Source organism: Sorex fumeus, unplaced genomic scaffold (genome assembly GCF_029834395.1).
Source record: "Sorex fumeus unplaced genomic scaffold, SorFum_2.1 ptg000061l, whole genome shotgun sequence".
NCBI lineage: Eukaryota > Metazoa > Chordata > Mammalia > Eulipotyphla > Soricidae > Sorex > Sorex fumeus.
In genome coordinates this window covers 57210913-57233471 of record NW_026606118.1, presented here as the reverse complement: position 1 = coordinate 57233471, position 22559 = coordinate 57210913, and the positions used below count along the sequence as shown (strand labels likewise).

The 22559-nt window shown below is 63.5% G+C and overlaps 1 protein-coding gene across 1 annotated transcript; it reads left to right on the top strand.

The window, feature by feature from the left end:
* The first annotated feature begins 3170 nt into the window (after positions 1–3170).
* Positions 3171–19757, top strand: VEGFA (vascular endothelial growth factor A). Its single transcript, XM_056125897.1, has 9 exons — positions 3171–3212; positions 3726–3842; positions 4568–5602; positions 8396–8447; positions 11316–11512; positions 12264–12340; positions 12656–12685; positions 16159–16290; positions 17903–19757. Exons 1-9 carry the CDS (start codon positions 3171–3173, stop codon positions 17922–17924), a joined length of 1704 nt encoding a protein of 567 aa, XP_055981872.1. The 3' UTR covers positions 17925–19757.
* Positions 19758–22559: the final 2802 nt, after the last annotated feature.

Sequence of the window (22559 nt, the reverse complement as noted above, 5' to 3'; positions counted from 1 at the left end):
TACTTTTTGACTGGACCTCCAAGTCAAAGCAGCCCTTTCCAGGTGGTGGAGACCCCAGGGCCTGGCCCCGAGTGCTATTGTGGTTGGGTGGGTGCTTGCTTGTTGACCAAATCACATCCCTCCCAACTCCACAGAGCACCCGTACCGGACGCCCCTTCCGACCACTTGGGCTGCTCGGGCATTTCATGGCTCTGAATTTCTTTCCTCTCTTGCCTTCTAGGTCGGCTTTGCACAGTGGTCCGGGGTTGACCCTCGTTCACAGCTGCAGAGCGGAGGGCCAGAGAGGTTGAGCAATTTCCCTGACACCACACAGCAGCTGAGATGGCAGGGGCTGCCTGGGGTCCCTAAGCTCTGCGTCTGGGCTCTGTGGGGGTCCCTGTGTCCCTGTCATACCGGTGCAGTGCTGGGGCTCTGCTTGCCTTTAGAAAATGACCCAGGCACTGGCATCAACCTGGGCAGGGCAGGCCAGAGGGAGAATTCCTTTCAGCAGGGGGCAGTGGAGGCAGGGAGGGTCCCTCTGGGTGCTACTCTGGAGAAGCCATGGAGACAGTCTGGGCTTCCGGCATCCAGACAGGCACAGGAAGGACCTGGTGTGTGTGTGTGAGGGGGGGGGAGTGTGTATCCCCCAGATGGCCCCGCCCTGACACCCCCCTGTTGCTCCCCAGCCTCTTACCCCCTTTTCTGGATTAGCTTCAGGAGGGATGTGTGTCTCCTGGGCATCCTCCATCTCACTTTGCTCCGTCCTTGGTGCTCAAGGCCTGCTGCACACCCAGGCAGCCCGGGGATGGGGGATAGGAGGTGGTGCTAGCCTGGCTTTGCATTGCTTTGTTAACAAGCCCATCAGCAGAGAGAGGGGACAGGGTGATGGAGGGGTGTGGGGACACAGAGAGACTGACACACACACACACACACACACATACACACACACACAGAGAAAAAGAAATATAGAGAGACAGAGTCTGAGAGACAGACATAGACACACACACAGAGCTCAAGAAACAGAGAGACAGAGACCGAGAGACAATCTTAGACACACACACACACAGACACACACAGATTGAGAGACAGAGAGACACAGACAGACTGAGAGACACACAGAGAAAGACACCCACATAGACCAGGAGACAGAGAGTTAGAGAGAGATACAGGGAAAGAGACACAGACAGAAAGAGAGAGAGAGAGAGAGAGAGAGAGAGAGAGAGAGAGAGAGAGAGAGAGAGAGAAGGGGAGGAGAGAGAGGGAAAGAGGGAGAGAGGGGGAGAGGGAGAGAGGGAGAGACAGACAAGACAGGACAGAGATTCTTTCTCCCTCCAGTAATTCCACAGTTTGGTTAGATGGGGCCAGGGACCTGGCCAGGGACCTGGCCAGGGTGGGGGTATCTGGGGTGAAGACCTTTTTTCCACCACAGCCAAGCCACTGGGGAAAATGTTTAGGCAACAGCCACACTCAGCCCCTCCCTCCCCCCACTCTCCGCTCCCTGTCCCTCAGAGGGTCTCTGTGCTGCGGGCTGGGAGATGCCTGTCTCCACCTCCCTGGGCAGAGTGGCTCCCACACAGGACAGGTCCTCAGGACAAAGTACAAACTCTCACCCAGGGCCCATCACTACTGCCTTTGTCTGCCCCCCCCCCACCCTACGCCACCCGCTGGCTCCAGTCCACTGCATTCATGTCCTTGTCCACGTCCCCTGCCCCCTGCCCGGACACGTCCCTTTCCTCCTTGGCTCCATCCGAATGGCTTCAGAGCCACCAGCTGCTGGCCCAGAGGTGGGGCCTTCTGCAGGGCGCGGGTGCTCTCTAGGACCCAGCCTGACCTCGGGTTGGGCTCACCCATTGCAGGGGCCCTTGGGATTCTCTAGGGGACAATGCATCTGACACTCCCTGCTTTGCAGTGACCGTGGACCAGGATGGTCCCTAAGTCTGTCCATGGGGACCAGGTGGTGGGAAGAAAGGGGACAGGCAGGGGCCCCATGGGGGCCCTTGGGGCTGACGGTTTGGCGCGTGGATCTCTGCTATTCTCTTTTTGGCTCTTGGGTCACCGGGTGGTGCTCAGGGATCCCTCCTGGCAGGGCTCGGGGGACCCTTCTGAGTGCTGAGGCTGGACCCCAGTGGGCTGGGTGCGAGGCCGGTGCCCTCCCCGTCGTCCCATTGCCCTGTCCTGTGTCTCTCTTGTTCTCTTTTTCCCAAGATTTGGCACGTGGCATGTCGGCTGCACCGTCATGGGCACTGGCAGTGCCCAGAGGTGTCAGGGGGCGTAGCTGGCATCACCCCATTAGGGGTGGATTCCAGAGGCCACCTGTGTCCCTGTGCCCTGGCCAGCTCGAGGCTGTGTCTTTGCACTGAGGGTGGAGGCTGGGACCCTTCCAGGGCAGCCGTTCCACCCACACCCAGGCCGCCTTGCACCTCTTCTGGTTTATTCCTGGGAATCTCTGGGCCAGGCCCCAGAGGAGACCCTCGCTCAGGGTGTGGGGCCAGGGAGGACGCAGCAGTTGGGGACAGTCAATGGCTACTTTCCCATGGGCACTGAGGACGGCTGAGATGAAGGGGCCTGAGTGTGTGTGTTTGTGTGTATGTGTGTGGGGGGGTGTCGGGGAGTCTGCCTGATCCAGAATGTGACGAGGGTCTTCCCCAGACCCTCACGTCTTAGGCTCTAGAGGTGGGAGGGAACATAGCTGCCCCGTAGGCGGGTGTTGGGCACTGAGCAGACCCCAGAGCTGTCCCCAAACTGTGCAGCGACCTGGGGGCAGCTCAGCACAGAGCAGGATGCGGGGAGTGAGCAGGGACTCAGCACCGAGGGGCCTTCTCTGGGTTTGGGGGACTAAGGGCTTCCCCAGTAGAGCACCATTTGCCCAGGTAGGGGGCTGGAGGAGGGTCCCGGGGCATCAGCCCAGGCCAGTTGGGAGAAGCTCCAGGGCGGGTCTGCATGGGGATGGGGTGGTTGGTCCCGCTCTCTCTCCAGGTATCGGTACCCCCTGGGTTCCCTGGGGGACCCTGTTCCCAGAATGCAGGGTGAAAGCCGAACTAGGAATTCTCCCGGTCTGGGGAGCACTGTGGAAAGAGCCGGGGAGCGGGGACAGAGAGGAGCGGCAGTGGGGAGGGGAGAGGAGGCACCAGGAGGTGGGGATTTGGGAGCTGCCAAGGAGCAGCCCCCCAGTTCTGAGGGTGAAGGGGAAGATGAGCCCGGAGCTGCGGGCAGCTGGCCTGCGGCTCCGGAGCGCGAGCACGGGCAGAGCCGGTTTGAATCATCACTGGGCCCTGGCCTCGGTCCACCCCCTCGCGCCCCCTGGCTTCGGTTCCTTGGCAACATCTGGGGGGGTGTGGGGAGCCAGAACAAGGGCCGGCCTCTGTCTGCCCAGCTGCCTCACCCGCGACCGCTGCCAGACGCCAGAGCATACGTGGGTTCTCACAGGTCCCCTCCGTTGCAGGCCGCTGACTAACCGCTCGGCCACATAGCCTCAGGGCGCTGCTGCCAAGCCCTCCTCCCCAGGGCGCCCGAGACACTTGCCCCCAAGGACCCAGGTGACCCCGGCTGGCCCGCCGCCTCATCTGCTGCTGCCGGCAGGTCGGATGGGCGCTCCAGCCGCGGGCACAGCGACACATCGCGCCCCTGTGCCCAGCACCCCGGGGCCGCGTGCCTCCGGGACCGCTCGAGGTGGAAGTCCCAGACACGGGGGGCGGCGGGGCGGCGGCGGGGTTCGGGGGTCCCCCCCACTCCACCCTCTGCCCCAGCCCTTCCTCTCGCGCGGGAGCCGGAGCCCGGTGGTCACTAGAGGGCGCTCGGCCACCGCGGGGAAGCGGCTGAACTTGGGCGAGCCGCGTCTGCGTGAGCGCGGGTGTCAGGGCCGGGTGGGTGCGCGCGTGTGTGCGTGTGTGCGCGCGCGCGCGCGCGTGCGGTGCGGCTGGGGTGATCGGAGAGGGGGAGAGGAGCGGGCGGCCAGGGGTGACCCCGGGATGCCGAGGGCTCCCCAGGGTCCCCGTCCGCCCCCTCCCGGGTCCCCCCGCGCGGCGGGGACAGCCCTGCAGCCTCGGGACTCGCAGAACCTCACTTTCCCCTTCCCTCCCCCAACCCCGGCGCGGGCGCGCGTGTCTCCAAGCGGAGCGGGGAGGATGGGTGATCTGCGGCCGGGGAAGAATCCCGGCCGGGGTCGCGCTTTCCCTTCCGGGCGTGGGGAGGGGGGCAGGCCGGCTTCGCTCGGGGTCCCCAGGGGGAAGCGGAGCCCGCAAACGGGGAGAACCTGAGCCCGGCCAGGCGGCAGCACCGCCCCCGGGGCGTGTCGGGGGCGTGCCTCTCGGGGGGCGGGGGCGGCCTTTTTTCTAAGCGGCTGGTGCGCCGGGAGCCGCGCAGAGGCTTGGGGCAGCCGGGCTGCGAGGAGGAGGCCGCGGCGCGGGGGGCCAGAGGAGCCGGCGGCGGCGGCGGCGCTCGGGCGGGAGTCGCGAGAGGCCAGGCGGACGGAGCGGCGGGGTCGCCAAGCGGGGGACTCCGCGCCGGAATCGGATCTGCGTTTATCCAGGCTTTTTAACCCCTCCCGCTCTCTTTCTCCCTCTCTTGTGCTCTCTCTTCTTTTGCTTAGACATTTACCAAAAAGAAAAAAAAATCCAAACCCAAGACCAACCAAACCAAAAAAAAAAAAAGAAAAAAAAATAGAAAAAAAAAAAAAGGCAACCGGTCTTCTTTCCCGTTTTCATTGGTCTTGGCTTCCCCGCCAACTCCCCGCTCCAATCGGGCCGGCCGCCTTGGGGGAGACGACTCCTTGGAACTCTCCCGAATAACTTCGGATCCTGCAAAGCGGCGACGAGAAGAAAGAGATAAGCAAGAGCTCCGGGAGAGAAGTCGAGGAAGAGAGCGAGAGAGCGAGAGAAAGAGAGACAGAGAGAGACCCCGGCAGAGCGCGCGCGCGGGCGAGCGAGCGCCGAGAGGGACAGGGGGCAAAGGGACCGACCTGCTTTTGGGGGTGACCGCCGGAGCGCCGCGGGAGCCCTCCCCCGCGCGATCCCGCACCGGACCGGCCGCGCCGACGGACGGACAGGCAGACGCCGCCCCCCGCCCCAGCGCCCACCTCCTCCCGGGAGGGCGGCCGACGGTGGACGCGGCGGCCAGCCGCGGGCAGGAGCCGGGGCCCGCGCCCGGAGGCGGGGTGGAGGGGGTCGGGGCTCGCAGCGTCGCCCTGAAACTTTTCGTGCAACTTCTGGGCTGTTCTCGCTCCGGAGGAGCCGTGGTCCGCGCCGGGGCCGCCGAGCCGAGCGGAACCGGGAGGAGTGCCCGCGCGGGCCGCGAGGAGCCGCAGCCCGAGGAGGGGGAGGAGGAAGAGGAGAAGGAAGAGGAGCGGGGGCCGCGGGGGCCACTCGGCGCCCGGACGCCGGGCTCATGGACGGCTGAGGCGGCTGAGTGCGCAGACAGTGCTCCAGCCGCGCGCGCGCCCCAGGCCCCGGCCCGGGCCTCGGCTGCCGCCGCCCGGGGAGCCCCCGCGAGCGGGCCGCCCCGCCAGCCCCGCCGGAGAGGGAGCGCCGGCCGCGCCGGCCCCGGCCGGGCCTCCGAAACCATGAACTTTCTGCTCTCCTGGGTGCACTGGAGCCTCGCCTTGCTGCTGTACCTCCACCATGCCAAGGTAAGCGGCCGTGCCCGCCGGAGCGCCTCTCCCGGCAGGGCACGGGCGTGCGTGCGTGCGAGCGCGCGCGCGCGTGGGGGGCTCCGCGCCCCGGGCCGGGCGCCCGGCGGGAGGGCCCCGCGGCCCCGCTCGCCGCCCACGCGGGCGCTGCCCACCCGCCGGAGTCGCCGCACGTACGATCGGGGCCGAGCGGCGGAGGGCGGGCGCCGGAGGAGGAGGCCGAGGGGGCCGGGCTTGCGCCGCCGCGGGCCGGCTGAAGTTTGCACCCGGCCGCCGGTGCCGGGACGCACTGGACGCCCGAGGCCGGCGGGCCGGGCGCGGGGGTGCGCGGGGAGGTGGGGGGGGTGCTCGGACCTTGGACCGCGGGAGGGCAGAGCGCGTGGAGGGGGCAGGGCGCGGCGAGGGAAGGGGGCTCGCTGTCACCGCCCGATCTCTCGGGCCCCGGCCGCGAGTTGGGGAAAAGTTTCGGGGGGGACGGCGCCGGGGACCCCCTGCACCCCACCCCGCGCCCGCACGGCCACCTGCGCCGCGCCACCCCCCGCCCGGCCCCGCTCGCGTCCCGCTCGGTGCCCGCCCTCCCCCGCCCGGCCGGGCGCGCGCGGCGCGGAGCCGATTACATCAGCCCGGGCCTGGCCGGCCGCGTGTTCCCGGAGCCGCGGCGGCCGGAGCGGGGAGCCCCGGGCCGCCGGCGGCGCCCCTCCCCCCGCCCCGCCGCCCGCCGCCGCGGGAAGGTGACCCCGCGAGGTAGCCCCGGCCCGAGGCCCGGGACAGCACCCCCGCCCTCGGCCCCTCCTGCGCTCCGGGGAGGGATTTCCTGACGCCCCTTCCCCGGCCCCCCCCCACCCACCGCGGCGCGGAGAGGACCCCCCCTCCCCCCGACACCCGTGGGTTCCGCTCCCCTGGCTGCCACCCGCCTCCTCTGCCACCCCGAAGTCCCGGGAGGAGGCCAGGACCGCAGTGTCAGAGGTCCGGGTGCCGGGCCCAACCGGGGGCTGGCTGGAGACTCTCCCTAAAGTCCCGACTGGGTGACAGTCGCTGTCCCTCCCCTCCCCCCTACTTCCGAGGGCCGCGCTGCGCCGGAGCGTTTCTGGGGGTGGATGAGGGAGGGTGGAAGGAGTGTCATCCCCCCCCCCCAGACACTTTTTTAGGGGGGTTTGAACTAGACTGTGAACCGGCAGCTGGGACAGCCCTCCCGCAGCGGGCTAGCACTGCCCAGCTCCAGGCACCCTGGCCAGCCCAGCAGCGCGACCAGGTGGCCTTTGGGAACTCCAGCCTTGCCCCCCCAATGCTCTCCCCTCAGCTGTCCTGGGGTCCTTTCCCGGCTGCCCCCCACGCCTCCCTGAAGCTCGCAGCCCCCTTAGAGAGAGGCAGGAGGACACGGGCCAGGGTCCCTGCTGCCACCCCAGTTCCTCAGACCCTGGCACAAAGGCCTTGGCGTTTGGCCGCCAAGTTGGGGGGGGGGGCAGGAGGAGGAGGAGCAGCGGCCTGGCCAGTGTGTGACCTTCAGAGGCCCCCAGAGAAGGGCACCTGGCCCCTCCTCTCTGGCGCTGCCCCTCCTGGTACCCCCTGGCCTTGGAAGCAGCATAAAGTTTCTGTCCCCTTTCCACCTGGGGGTCCAGAAGGAGTGGAGTGCATAGAGAGGGAGCCCACCCAGGGAAGCCCGGGGGGCCCTGGGAGGGGTCCCCGGGGAGCTGCAGCGGAAGGGGGCCCTGCTGGGAGCTTGGAAACTGTTATCTGACCTTGGCCCTGGGTGCCCTGCGGGGGGCTGGGGGCTGGGGTCCACTGGCTGTCCCGTGCGTGTGAGAAGGAGAAAGACGGACAGACCTTCAGGTTCGACTCACCAGGGGCTACAGGGCAGCTCTGCTGCTCTGGGTCTTGGGGGGCTGGAGAGGGGTGCAGTGGGGAACTGGTCTGAGGGGAACTAGAGGCACCAAGAGGGCCGCCCTTGCCTCCTGTCAGGTCCACATGGCGGGGCTTGGTGACCTTCACCGCTCCTGGGGAGGAATGGAGGGGTGGGGGTGGGGAGGCCTGGGGAGGCCCCCCCCCTCTGGACACGGTGCGGAGGGCCCCCTAGAGGCTGGGCAGTGTGAAGGCTGGTGGGTTGCACTTGAGGAAGGCGCCCAGGTGAGGGGGACAGGGTTCCCCTCCGTCTGGAAGGAGGAATCGAGAGAGCGCGTGAGGTTGACTTTGGAGAGACTATTTAGGTGCCCGGGAGATTTGGGCTGGGGGAGAAACGGGGTTTCCCCCTCTGACCCCCTCCCCAGCACGTACACTCAGGGGCTCACCTTCTGGACAACCAGTGGGGTTGCCGAATGGAGGAGTGTGGCTGGGAGGGGTCAGGTGGCGGGTGCCCTTGGGTGCCCCGCACCCCCCCTGCCCCCCAGCCCCAGCTCACCTGGTATTTGTCATGTCAGCAGAAGGTCACCATGCTGTTTTTTCTTGCCCCCAGTCCTTCCTTCCTGCCCCTGTCCAAATCTGTCCTCCCGTTTGACCTTAATACTTCCCCCCGGCCTGGACCGGGCCTGGCGCTGGCATGCTGGGCAGAGCGAAGCTCTTTGCAGTGAGAGGCGGGGGCCCTGCTTGGGCCTGGGCAGAGCGGTCTCTCCCCCCCCCCCCGCCCCCACGCACACCCCCCCAACCCCTCACCCCTGCTGTCTTTATCTTCCTTGGTTTCAAGATTTGAGCCATTGCGTGGGGTGGGGGGGTGGTTTGGGGGGCGAGTGGGCGCCCGCAGGAGGAGAGCAGGTGGGTGGCCGCCCCAGCCCATGCCTCGCTCTTTGTTTTGTCCTATAGTGGTCCCAGGCTGCGCCCATGACAGAGGAAGGAGAGCAGAAACCCCACGAAGGTGAGTGCTCCTTCGGGTTCTGGGCTGGGCTCCCTGGAGCCCCTCGGGGTTGGGGTCGGGGAGGCCCTGTTCCTTCTCTGGTCTGCAGGGAGGGGCCGGAGGAGGGGGTCCGGGAATCCGAGAGAAAGAGGGGAGCACGGTGAGGCCGCCTGTGCTGGAGGTGCCCCTGCTAGAAATAGCACTTGGAACCCTTTTTCTTTCTCTCTTGCCAGGGAGCTGAGCTCCAGGCAGCCACCAAGGATCCCAGATGTCTAAGGGGAACAGGGAGGGGGATGGGCGACGGTCCCAACCCTGTCTGCCCCCCCCCCCACACACACACACCCCAGGTCCCAGGGGAGAAGGGAGCTCCCAGGTCACTCGCGACACGGTGGTGGGGGGTGTGGCCTGGGCTGCCCGGAGCGCCAGGGTGCAGGGGACCAGGCCTCTGCTGCCCCCAGCTTGCGTTTCTGGGGGAGAGGCCAGAAAAAGCCCTCCTGCTGGAAGGGCTCGGGGTGCCGGAACTTCCCTCCCAGTCCAGCAGAGGGAGAGGCTGGCGCGCGCCCCGCCCTGCCCAGCCAGCCCGAAGCCTTTTGTTCCGCTGTGCTGGGGACTGTGGGAGCTTCCAGGTCTCTAGGGACGCCCCAGATCTGCCCACCTCGGGAAGCCGCACGTGGCACCCCTCGAACCTGCCCCCCCGCCCCCTTGGAAGTGGGAAGCTCCCCTTGACCCACCCAGATCTGCCCGTGGGGCCTGGGGTCGTGGCGGTGGGCGGAGGGCCTGGGTCCGGCCCGTTCTGCATCCTTTCCTAGCCTGAGCTTGTCCTTGGCCTGCGCTTTAGCTGCCCAGCCCCTCCAAGACTTGACCACTGGCAGCCCCTCTCCCCACAGCTCTCCCCTCCCCTCCCCCCGCCCCCGTGCCCCAGCCCCTCAGCCTCCTGGTGGTCCCTGCCGCCCGGGAGTGGTGAGACAAGTGGTCTTTGTTTATTGGAGAAAAGGTGGTTTTGTGGAAATAGGGAAAACCACGGAAGCCCCGAGGTCGGGCTGTCTGTCCAGCCCCTCAAAGCTGTGGCCTCCAGGATGCTCCGCCCAGGGCAGGAGGTGCTCTTCCAGGATGGTGGGGAGTCCTGGGGGCTTCTCCCTGCATCTGCTCACGGCTCAGCCCCCACCGCTGTCCCCAGGCAGGACAGGGTCAGGTCAGGCGCCTGCAGTGACTCCTCTCCGGAGTGCGGTGGCCTGCACAGGCTTCTGCTCCCGGGCTCTGGGGCGCTGACACAGCTTCTCTCGGGGAGCCTGGCTGTGGCAAGGAGGAGATTCGGGGTCCTTGTGGAGGCCACAGGTGAAGCCAGGCATGGCACGGGGGGCCCCAGCACTCGCCTTTCTGTTTTTGGACCTGTGGCCTTCCCGGTGGTTCCTCTCCCCCAGGTCTCCCCTCTTACACGCGTGTGCGCACACGCAAACGCACACATGCCCACTCATACACGCACACACTTACACATGCATACACATGCGTGCACACGTGCACAGGCACACACACATGCACAGATACACATGCATACCGCACACACACATGCACACCTTCGTGTGCACGGACATACCCACGTACACGTACATACACCCATGTACATATGTGCGCGCACACACACGCACACACACATGCACAGACACACGCACAGACACACATGGGTCTCGTCTGCCCTTGCACCGCTGTGGGAGCAAAAGGAAGTTCCCTTGCCGGCAGGCTGCTTGGGGCGCAGCGGGCCGGGCCGAGCTCCGCCTGTGACGGGCGGCCTCCCCCCCAACGCCAGCCCTCGCTCTCATGGTCATTAGAGATATGCTCAACCCACAGCCTGGAGAGGGAGGGACTGGCCCAAGGTCATCCCAAGCCCGGCCAGAACCCCAGGCCCAGCCTCTTCTCCATGCAGGGACAGACCTGCTGGGGTGGAGGGGACGGGGGGAGTGGCCGCGGGGTCACTCTGGAGTCCAGAGTTTATTCCTTCTCAAGGGCCCCGCCCCTGTGGCCCAGAATTACCCCTTCATGCTCCAGTGCCCCCGGGCTCCGCGGCCAGCCTGGCTTCCCCGGGCTCCCTCCGGCTTGGCTTCGGGGAAATGCTGTGGGCCGGCTGCCTTGTTTTCCGTGATGCAGGCAGTTCGCTGGCCGGGGCAGGGTTCTGGGCGCTGGCAGGGCCAACCCTGCCCAGGTGCCCACCCACTGCCACCTGCTGATTGCAGGCAGGCGGGGGGAGGGGTCGTGTGGGATGGGGGCTGCCACGCTCAGGCCCAGGCTTGGGGGCGCTGTGGCAGGTGTGCTCTGGAGAGCCCCTTCCTTCCTCTTCTGACCCTGGTAGCTGGAGGAACTGACCTCGGCTCTTCCGCTCCCTTGGTGTGGCTGGGCAGGGGGGCGGACACCATGGCTGGGGGGTGGGGGGCGGCGGGCAAGTCGCTGAGTCTCCATGCCCCCCTCGGTCCAATGGGGGAGTCCTAGCAGAACCTCCGAGGATCATGCGAGGGGAGTCGTTGGGTGCTAACTCAGCCCTCTGGTGCTTGCCTACTGTCATACCTGCTTGTGGGACGGGGGGGCGGGGGGCACAGGGGGCTGCTACCAGGACCCGCGGCTGTGGGGACACTGGCCGGTGTCAAAGGGCAGCTGGGAACGAGGCTGGCTGTGCCTTCTCACGCGGGCGCTGGAGCCTCCCTCAAAGACAGGGGCTCCTCACCCTCACACTGGCCTGGAGTCAGGCGGGACGCGGCTACGGTGGCATCGAGAATGGCCCTTCTGGGAGGGGCCGGCAGAGGAAGCCCCCCGCGTGGGGCAGTGGCGCTGGACTGGGGGGGAGGGCCCCCCTCTCTCTGGGAACCCCCTGTGGGCTCACCTGTCACCCCTCCCACACAGTGGTGAAGTTCCTGGACGTGTACCAGCGCAGCTACTGCCGGCCCATCGAGACGCTGGTGGACATCTTCCAGGAGTACCCCGACGAGATCGAGTACATCTTCAAGCCGTCCTGCGTGCCGCTGATGCGCTGCGGGGGCTGCTGCAATGACGAGGGTCTCGAGTGCGTGCCCACCGAGGAGTTCAACATCACCATGCAGGTGCGCCCCTGCCGTGCCAGGGCCGGGGGTGGCGGGGGGTGGGGGTGGGTGGGCTGGGGCCTCGGGGGCTCCCTGGTGCTCTCCTGGGCCGCTCTGTCTCTCGGAGGAGGAACTGCTGGGCCTGGCCGGACCCTCCTGCCCCATCGCCCGCCCGTGACCTGCGCTCTGGGGCGGGGGGGCGGGGGAGCTGCGTTTCCCACCAGCTCTCTGCTGTGTTGCCCAGGCTCCGAGGGTAGACGTCTGGACAGGAGCCCCCCTTTTTCATCTCCTGGGGGACCCTCCCTTCTCTGAGCCCCCTCTCCGGGAAGCCGGAGACGCCTGGGCGGCGGAGGGATCCCAAGCTGGCCGGTTGGGTGCTGTCCGCGGGGGAGGCAGGCACGGCCTGGGCAGGTGGGAGGGAGCTCTGAGCCCCCTCCCCCGCCACGGGGACCAGGGGGAGGCCAAGAGGGGAGGCGGGGGTGGGGTGGGACGAGGGGCGGCAATAATCCAGGACCCGAATTCCCAGCCTGGCCAACCCTTCACAGCCCTGCCTGCCCTCCAGGGGAGCAGGGGCTCCCAGAGGTCAGTGGGATCGGGGGAGCTGGGGTGGGCCTGAGGCTCTGTCTGCCGAGAGCCCCCGGTCTCCCCTACCTCCCTCGCACATCCCTGCTCTGTAGGACCCCAGTGCCTTGGGGCTGAGATGCAGGGGTGTCCCTTCTGGGTTTGGCTGGCTGGGTCACTAACGGCTGTCGTCTGCTTCTTTTCCGTCTAGATCATGAGGATCAAACCTCACCAAAGCCAGCACATAGGAGAGATGAGCTTCCTCCAGCACAGCAAATGTGAATGCAGGTGAGCTGACGTTTCCCGGGTGCGCCCAGCATCTGCTCCGGGCCGGGGGGACGCGCCCCTCGTCCCGGCGCATTCTGCCACCTGCCAGTGGTGGACCCTTGGGCATTTAAATTTGACTGCAGTGTCCCTCTGTTTCCACTTCTTGGAGATCGTTGAGAGAGTGGCCGGCACGGCCTGGGGTTAAGAACCAAGGGTGTGGTTCTCTGCAAAGACTGGAAGCAGAAGCCCTACTGGTTGTTAGGATTATTGTTGACCTGTTTGTCACCTCCGTCTGAGTCACTGTCTGCTGTGTTCCTTCCCTCTCTCCCTCTGCAGACCAAAGAAAGATCGAGCAAGGCAAGAAAAGTAAGTGACCACCACCTGGCTCCTCTGCTCCTTGGCCACTTGTCTTGGTTTGGGGCTCTTGGCTTCCTCTCTCAGGGGGTCTGAAGGCTTCACTGGGTCTGGGAAGTGGACTCTAGGGACTTGTGGTGGCAGTGTTCTCCAGGATTCTAGAAGTCTCTAGCAAGAGTTATGCAATGCATCCTGGGAGCCAGGCTCTTTCTTGGTGACTCCCAGGACTCCAGCCGTTCTAGACCGGGGCTTACGGCCCAGTGTATCTGCAGGGGCTTCTGACCACTCCAGCCCCCATCACCCACAGCAGGAGAGGGGGCAGGTGACCACAGGCCAGTGCTGCAGGCCAGAGGAGGCGGCCCACCACGGGGCTACCATGGGGGCGCGGGACGATGGGGCGGTGCCGTTGCCGTGAACAGCCAGGCTGGGCGGAGACACTCAGCTCTCCTGGCCGGGAGACGAGTGGATGCCGTCATTTGTGGAGGCTTCCGGGGGTTCAGCATGGAAGGTTGGGACCAGGCTGGGCGGGCAGGGTCTGTAAGACAGGGTGAGCAGTGGACAGGGATGGAGGGCCAGCTTGCAGGGAAGCAGAGACTGAGAGAGAGCACCTGTGCCCCTCCCGCCTCCCTCTCCCCGACTGTCTCCCCCACACCCTCCTCTGGGGACACTGAAGCCTCGACACTGGGCCCCAGCGCCTTCTTTCCTGGGCCCTCGACTGTCAGGAGTGCACGGCTGTCAGGGCGTGAGTGGAGAGCTGAGAGTGTGCGTGCCTGTGTTAGTGTATGAACACACGCGTGAACACGTGTGTGAGCACACGTATTTGCGTGACTACGCACTTGTGTGCATGTATGAGTGCATGTGTTAATGTGTGAGTGCCCGTGTCTGAGCATGTGTGTGCGAGTGTGAGCCCGTGTGTAAGTGTGAATACACACGTGTGCGGGCGTGAGTGCACACATTAGTGTACGAATATGTGTGTGAACATGTCTCTGTGTGTGTGAGTGCACCTATTAGTGTTCGACTACGCATGCGTGAGCATGTGTACGCGAGTGTATGATAGGGTGTGAATGCATGCATGTATACGGGTGTGCGTGCACGTTTGAATACATGTGTGTGAGTGTTGTATGTGAGTGTGTGCCTGGTTAGTGCGAATACATCACATGTGAGCGCGTGTGTGCATGTGAGTGCCTGCGCACGAGTGTCTGTGTAAACACGTGTGCGTGTGTGTGTTCGTGTGTGAATATGCACGTGTGCGTGTGTGTGTGTGTGAGTACACATGTATATGTGTGTGTGTGTCTATGTGTGTGACTTCCTCCCTCCGCTGCTTTCTCCCGAGGGCTTGCCCCTCCTCACCCCTTCCTGCCCGCCTCTTCCCCCGTGGAGACTCCATGCGGGGCCTGGGAGATCGGGAGAGCCCTGGGTCCCTTGAGGGAGGCTGCCCCACCCCCCATTCTCCACAGACACACACCTGCTTTCCTCAGAGGACGAGTGGGGGGCTGCCTGGGCTCAGAAGATGCTAGGGGAGATGGGGTAGCGGGCTGTGAGAGGCTGGAAGAGGACTCTGGGGTAAGTGGGCACCTCTCCAGCCTCCTTAACTGTCAGCCCACCCCTGCCTGTCTGGGGCTCTGAAAACACCCAGCCTCCCTCACAGCCCGGCCAAGACACCCCTCACAGCCTGCCCCTGCCACAGCCTGCCCCCCCCCCAGCCCAGCCCCCCCACCCCAGTCCGGCCAGAACCCCCTCACAGCCCAGGCTCTGGCCGGCCTGGCCCGTGCCTCTCGGGCTGCCTGTGCCGCTGTAGTTCCTCGGCCCCCTCCAGCGTGCGCCCAGGCCGGGCTCCTGGAGAATCCCCTGGTCTCGTGCTCAGCCTTAAAAGAAGCCCCCTGGGGGACTGGAGAGATAGCACAGCGGGTAGGGTGTTTGCCTTGCACGTGGCCGACCCAGGTTTGAGTCCCAGCATCCTATATGGTCCCCTGAGCACCACCAGGAGTGGTTCCTGAGTGCAGAGCCAGGAGGAACCCCCGTGCATAGCCAGGTGTGACCCAAAAAGCAAAAAAAAAAAAAAATAAAAACAAAAGAAGCCCCCTGAAGCCAGCCGCCCCCAGGAGTCAGGCTCTGACCCGCTTCCCGCCCTCAGCCTGCCTTCAGGGCCAGGCACAGGGGCTGCCCGAGGGACTCTGCCACCGCCAGGGTCCTGGTGCTGTGAGCGTGGAGACCCTCTCCCCACCTGCAGCCTTGTGGTGGGGGCACTGACAGGAGGAGACCCTCCACCCGCTGAGGGTCCCGCAGCTCCCTCGCCACCCCGGCCGCCCCCAGCCTGTGCTGTGCCCGCCTGGCCTCTCCCATGCTCACTCGCCTCCCCCTGTCCTCTCGCTCTCTCTCTCTGTCTGTCTTTTTTTTTTTTTTTCCAGAAAATCAGTTCGAGGAAAGGGAAAGGGGCAAAAAAGAAAGCGCAAGAAATCCCGGTATAAATCCTGGAGCGTGTACGTGGTGCCCGCCGCTGTCTGGCCCCAGGCAGACTCCCGTCTGCAGGACCCTGTAACCCCGTCACCCCATTGTCCTGCCCGGGCCTCTCCTTGGCCTCAGGGTCCCTCACTCTCACTCCACTAATGGCACCGCTGGGGAGCCGGGGGGCCGCCGTGCCAGCCCGGGGTTGGCAGAGCGGGCCTGGACGGTCCAGGGAGGGGCCTCTGGCTTGGGTGGGCACCGCCTTCTCTCACCTACTGGGCACTCACCGGTGGAGGCCCGTGGAGGCCCAGCAGCCTCCTCATCCGGCTGGTTCCCGCTGCTCTGGCTTCCACACGGGGGTCCTGGGAGGGGGGCGGGCAGGCCAGCGCCACTCGAGGAAGGGGTGCGGATGACGTGAAGCGGCTTGTGGTCCATGGAAGGTGGAGATGGGGTAGGGTCCGGGAGGGGGACGTGGGGCCATTGCAACGGAGTCCGGTATTTCCAGCCTGGCCCAGTGTCCCTCCAGGGTAGCCTCTGCCGGCGGGTGCTGAGGCCGCTGCGGGCACTGCCTGGGGTCCTACTGCTCCAGGGCCCCTTATCTCCCCTCTGGGGCGGAAGCCCCAGCGCAGAGGGGGTCCTGGGCCCCCGTTGCTGTGCCCACAGGGGGAGAGCCCCCGTGCTCTTCCCGGGCTGGGAGCCGTCGGAGCCCCCCTCGCTGTGTCCGGGGCAGCCTGCCCGGGGCGGCGCCCACTCGAGTGCCCTCTCCGCCGCCCGCCTGAGCCCACTCGCCCAGCGGCCAGGCCGCCTGCCCGCGCTGCCACTTTCGCCGCCCGCCGCTCTTTCTGCCCTTCCGCTGCCGCACTTGAGTCCTTCCAGGGTGTGGAAGGAGGCGGGGGGCCGGTGAGCCAGGTCCGGGGCGAAGCTGCCAAGACCTCAAGGGGTGTTGCATGTTTTTTTTTTTAATTTTTCTTTCTTTCTCTTTTTTTCTCTCTCTCTGCTGACGCTCTAGCTTAGATGTCTTTCCTTTTGCCTTTTTGCAGTCCCTGTGGGCCTTGCTCAGAGCGGAGAAAGCATTTGTTTGTACAAGATCCGCAGACGTGTAAATGTTCCTGCAAAAACACAGACTCGCGTTGCAAGGCGAGGCAGCTTGAGTTAAACGAACGTACTTGCAGGTTGGTTCCCAGAGGGCGAGCGAGACAGAGAGGGGGCTTCGCGCGGAGCCTCTGCAGGGCCAGCTGCTTGCCTGGCTGCCAGCTGCCTTGCCTGGTGCCCTGTGCAGGGGCCCTGCTTGTCTGCCTGCCGGCCGGCGGTGCAAACACAAGCGGAACGTTCTGTCCTGCGCCGTGGCTGTGGGTCCGGACGTGTCGCTCCTTTGTTGCTGCTCGTGCGAGGGTCCTTCCTGCTCTGTGGGCGCCTCCCCGAGCCTGTCGCTGTGTCTCTCGAGGGGGCAGGGAGTGAGCCCTGGGCAGACTCCCACAGGGCTCCGGCTCTGGCCGTCCTTCTCGGGGCTCGGGGGAGCCTCTCTTCCTGCACAAGGAGATGGGGTATCTGGGGACACTCCCTCGCTTGACCCCTCCAGAGGTCCGGCCGACCGCCCCCCTGTTTCCATAGCCCCCTGGACGGGTGGGGGAAGGGCCAGGTCAACTTCCCTAGATCAGATGCTTCCTGCGGCCAGGCCTGTGTGGACCCCACCTCACCCTCATCCGCAGTGGGCACCAAGAAAGTGGGCACGGGACTGAGTCCTGGGGTGGACAGGCCCAGTGGCTGGGTCGGGGTACAGCCCTTGCGAGGAGGGGGTCTTCAGAGACCAATTCCGGGCAGGGTGACTGGACCCCTGCTGGTCCATTCACATATCCTGGGAGTGGCCCCCCACCCCCCCTACCTGCCCTCGTTCAGAGGTGTGTGGGTGCTCAGGGCACGCCCGGGACCAGGCCGGGGGCTTTTGTCTGTCCTGGTCAGCCTGGGGGCTTCACCCACTCCCTGGAAGGGGGCTCCTGCCCCCCCGGGCACCTCGGGAAGAGAAGGGTCTTGCCGTTGTAGGAATTATGTGCTAAGATCCCACGGATGGTCCCGAACGGGAATGGCTAAAATGGACCCCACCCGAGGGACCCCAGACTTGGAACCCAGTATAGCCGGGCCTGTGGGGAGGAGGGCAAGGGCCAGTCAGGCCCAACTATCCCCCCAGACCCTGGGCCCTCGTGCCGGGCCTGTCAGAGTGGCAGTTACCCCTAGGGCGGCCGCTATGAGCTGTCTCCCCACCTGTGTGGTCGAGGGTCCCTCTTCTTTGGGGCTCCCGCTTTCCTAGGCAGCCCCCACCACCCTGCGGTCCTGGCTGGCACCTCCCACCCCGACCCCTAAAGCCCCCAGGTGAGGGCCAGTGCCTCCTGGCATCCATCCCACAGTGCAGATCCGTGAGACGAACCCTTGCCCCATTCCAGGGTCACCTCATCACCCCTCAGTGCTTCAGTGTCTGGCAGGGCTGGTCTCTCGTCCGTGTTCGCCTGTTGCTTTGTCAACTGTCCCACGTGTTTGTCGTGTCTGACCTGGGTTGTACGAGCCAGTCACCACGGTTACGGCTCAGATAGGGCGGGGGGTCCCCCTCTCCCTCATGGGCAGGGCTGATCTCCCTCCCCTCGTGCCGGGTGTCCCCGAGGCAGGGCCTAACTCCCCCTGCCCGTCCCCGTCACCGCTTCCAGTGCCAGTCGGCCGAGGTCCCCTGCCCGCCCGCCTGCCCCTCGCTCTCCTGGTGCCGCCTGACCCCGGGCTGTGTCTCGTTGCCCGCAGATGTGACAAGCCGAGGCGGTGAGCCGGGCTGGACGAAGGCGCCTCCCACGGGCTTGCGGGAACCAGACCTCTCACCAGGAAAGACGACTCAGAAAGCCTGATGCTGAACCACACCGCCACCACCACCCACCACCCCACCAGCACCATCGCCAGAACAACCCGAAATCCAGACGTGGAAATGAAGGACAAGAGAGGCTGCTCCGAGCACGCTGGGGCCGAGAGTGCGGCCCGCAGAAGCACTCCCGGGCGGGTGACCCAGCACGGTTTCTCTCGGAAGTGGATTTTTGCCATTTTATTTTTCTTGCTGCTAAATCACCGAGCCCGGAAGATTAGAAAGTTTTATTTCTGGGATTCCTGTAGACACACCCACCCACATACCTTCGTATATATATATATTATATATATATAAATAAATATATATATATTTTATATATATATAAAATATATATATTCTTTTTTTTTTTAAATTAACATGGTAATGTTATTGGTGTCTTCACTGGATGTATTTGACTGCTGTGGACTTGCGTGGGGTGGAGATGGTCCCCACGCAGACCCCCGACGGGGGAGAGGACGGGAGGAGGGACTCGGGAGGCCTGGGTCCCCGTCCCTGCCCAGGAGCACCCGTGGCCGGGGCCTGGGGGCAAACTTGTCCCGCTGCGGGAACACTTGACAAACCCAGACCTAGCCCGGCACCTCGGACCCTGAGTCAATGGAGAGGAAGACAAGCAGTGTGGGGACAAGGCGTCTGGCCCTGACCAGGAGTTTGGGGGGCCTCAGGGCTCTGCTGCACCTGGGGAACCCTCGCAGGCTGCACAAGCGTCTTGCCCGCCCGCCAGGGGCCGTGCCTGGAAGACTCGGGACCGGGGGCGGCCTTCATCTGCCCCCCAGAGGCCCAGGAAACTGCTGTCCCAGTGAAGAGAGACACGGGGGTTCGGGGGCAGGGGACCTCTGTTGGGCCTTCTCCCGCCTTCCCTGCCTGGGGGCCCGCTCAGAAGGGCCGCGGCCCTCAGACCGTTGAAACCACTAGTGCTGCCCCCCAGGAGACCTGGCGACGTGTGTGAGTGGTTCACCCCCTTCCCTCCCCCCATCCCGAGGCACCTAGGCGAGGTACGCGCTTGGCGCCCGTCGTGGAGGCAGAGGAAAGAGAAAGTGTTTTCTATACGGTACTTATTTAATATCCCTTTTTAATTAGAAATTAAAACAGTTAATTTAATTAAAGAGTAGGGTTTTTTTCAGTATTCTTGGTTAATATTTAATTTCAACTATTTATGAGATGTATCTCTCTCGCTCTCTCGCTCTTTCTCGCGCTCTCTCCTTCGAACTGGTCTTTGTGTGTGAGATTGATGTTTCAGCCGCTCTCTGACCGGTGATAGTCACTAGCTTGTCCCAAACAGATATTTAATTTGCTAACACTCAGTTCTGCCCTGACCTTTGCCCCGCTCCCCGCCACACATTCCTTTGAAATAAGGTTTCAATATACATCTACATACTATATATATATTTGGCAACTTGTGTTTGTATATATATATATATATATATATGTTTATGTATATATGTGATTCTGATAAAATAGACATTGCTATTCTGTTTTTTATATGTAAAAACAAACCAGAAAAATAGAGAACTCTACATACTAAATCTCTCTCCTTTTTTAATTTTAATATTTGTTATCATTTATTTATTGGTGCTACTGTTTATCCGTAATAATTGTGGGGGGAAAAAGATATTAACATCACATCTTTGTCTCTAGTGCAGTTTTCGAGATATTCTGTAGTACATATTTATTTTTAAACAGCAACAAAGAAATACAGATATATCTTAAAAAAGCATTTTGTATTAAAGATTTTAATTCTGATCTCAAAGCTCCTCCTGGTCTGCCTTCTCCATGGGTTCCTCCTTGTAGCAGTCCCTCCCGTCCCTCCCGGTCACCTCCCCACGCCACCTCCCCTCCCCCACCGCCCCCAGCGGAATGTGGCATTTGTCTGACGCCTGGGGAAGGAAGGGCTTCCAGGTGGAGGTGCGAGGGATGTGGGGTGTTGTGCTTGTGCTCAGGGCCAGTGTCCTCCTATTCTGGGGAGGTCAGTCCCGGGGGAGCCTGGAGGAGAGAGGAGGGTTTGATGTCTACAGAGAAAGGACTGGTGTGGGGTGGCCTTCAGGAACCACATGATCCAGGTTCAGGAAAGAACTGGCGTGTGTCTGCTGCCCAGGGGACAGAGTGGAGAGGGCTGGGTTTGGCTATGGGACCTTGTTGACTGCCGCGGCCTGTGGGTGGGAGGGGGTGCTCCCAGGGGCCCGTGACTCCAGGGTGTCATTTGTTTTACCAAGTGAGTCTTAGGTTCTTTGAACCTCTGCAGGAGAGACCCCCCAGCGCTGTTTGTTCTTGAGGGGGATTCCCTCTGGGCTTGCCACAGAGACCTCCTCTGGCACCCCAGGGTAGGGAGAAGCTGGGTCTTTGGCCGGTGGGAGCAATGCTTCCAAACCCATTTCCCCTTGGGTACCTTTGGAATGTCTGTAGGGCAAGGGTTGGCATTTTCCATAAGACACAGTTGCAGGCTGACAGAGGGGTTGGGCACATGCCTTGTCTGTGGCCTGTCGGATGGACCCCTGAGCACCCGCAGGACTGACCCCTGAGTGCAGAGCCAGAAGGAGGCCCTGAGCACCTCCGGGTGTCGGCCCCAAACCACGACCAGGCCCCTTGAGGACGGAGTGAGACAGCGGAGAGCCACCAGTTGGTAGAAGTCTCTGCATCCACTTCAGAGTGGGGGACCCGCGATGGAGGAATGGTCTTCATGTGACCTCCGACCGGGCCTCCTATGGAACAAGGAGGAGAGGACAGGGCAGGGAGGGGAAAAGTCTGAGTGACCATCTCAGCACGGGGGCACGGACAGGGCACTCAGGTGGGGCGGGGGTGTGGGGTGGAGGCTGTGGGCAGAGGTAGCAGGGACCTGGTGAGGGCACCTCGCCGCAGGCCAGTGGGGCCGTCAGTCAGGGACGGTGAGGCAGGAGGACCCTGACGTGCCCCACTGTTTGGAGCAGGGAGGCGACCTCCCAGTCATCGTGGAGCTTTGAGTCCCAAAAGTCCCTCCTTTCCTAGAGCTTTCCACCGGAAGGCTCAGTGAGGAGAGACGCTCTCACGGTGCCTGTAGCTGCAACACTGACCACCCGGACTCTTCTCCCCGCCAGCCCCAGGCCCAGCCTGTGGACATGGGAGCCAGCTCGAGTCACCTTTTGGCTCCAAACCCTGAAGACTGTTTCAGTCAGAGAAAAAAAAAAAAAACCAAAGTCCGTCCAGTGGCCTTAAAAGGCCCTGCGCTGTCCGGCCTGCCCCCGCTGCCGCCGCCGGGTCTCTGTGACTGACCCTGCCACCCCAGAGCTCCTTCCACAGGCCCCATGTGGATGGCAGGTGAGCCTGTGACCTTCAAGTCCCTCTGCCTCTTCAGTGAGGCCCCCCTTGAGCCTCCTCCCTTGCGCTGAGAGCTTCCTTCCAACCCTCACCCTCTCTAGAAGAGTTTGCTCCCAGTTGTTAAGTTACATACCTCATTGAGTCACATATGTAACTAAACAGCTTCCCTGGTGGGGTTTCAAAGGGTAAAAGGAAACAAGTGAAATAGATTTGAATAACATTTTAGGTTGAGGCGATACTCAAGGGTGACTCCCCACTCTGCACTCAGAAATTACTCCTGGCGGTGCTCGGGGGACCATATGGCATGCTGGGAATCGAACCTGGATCGGCCGCGTGCAAGGCAAACACTCTACCGACTGTGTTATCGCTCCAGCACTCCCCCACCCCACCGCCCTTTTTTTTATGGCTCATACCATACCTGGCGGTGCTCGGGGCTTACTCAGTACTCAAGGCTAACTTTTAGCTCTGTGCTCAGGATGTGAACACATGTGCACATATGTGGAGCTAGGAATCCCAAGGGGGCCAGCTGCATGCAAGGCCAGCTCTTTTCCCCCTGTACTACCTAACTGGCCCTCCAGTTACAAATTTTATCACGCTAACCCTCTGATTGATCTGAAATAGCGCTCCAACATTTACTCAAGGGACGAGCGATTTTGTGGGCCACCTTCCCCCCGACTTCCTTAGAGAATCACTGGGTTCTGAAGGGTATTTGGTTCTTCTCGTACATCTTGGTTGGGTGCTCAGGGCCCATGTGTGGCTGTAGGCGACCATTTTGGACATCACGGCTCTAAAATTGAATTGCCCAAGGAGGCCAGGCATGTGAGAACAGAGATCGGGGGCCATGTTGCTCTTGGTCTCTGGTTCCTCCAACAGAGCCTGAACACAGGACATGTCCAGGCAACACTGGTGAGGTGATGGACATGACTGAGCCTGCAGTCTGTCCCTGAGGGGTGGGATTGGGTGAGGGCAGGAGGGCCTGCTGGCAGGCGGGAGCTTGGACAGAAGAGGGGGGCTTAGAGTCCACAGTTGGGGTGGGGGACAGAGGTCTCTTCATGGACAGTGGCTACTGTCTCCAGGCCACGCTGGAGTGGTGTCGGGGGTGGGAGGACTCATATTTTCTTCTTGGCAACGGAGTCGTGGGGCGTTCAGAGAGAGTGAAGGACTAGCTCGAGTATAGAAAGCCTGTCGATGGCCAAGCCAGAATTTAAACCAGCTTTCCTGACTCCGACTCGAGTGCTCTTTTCCACCGCCCCA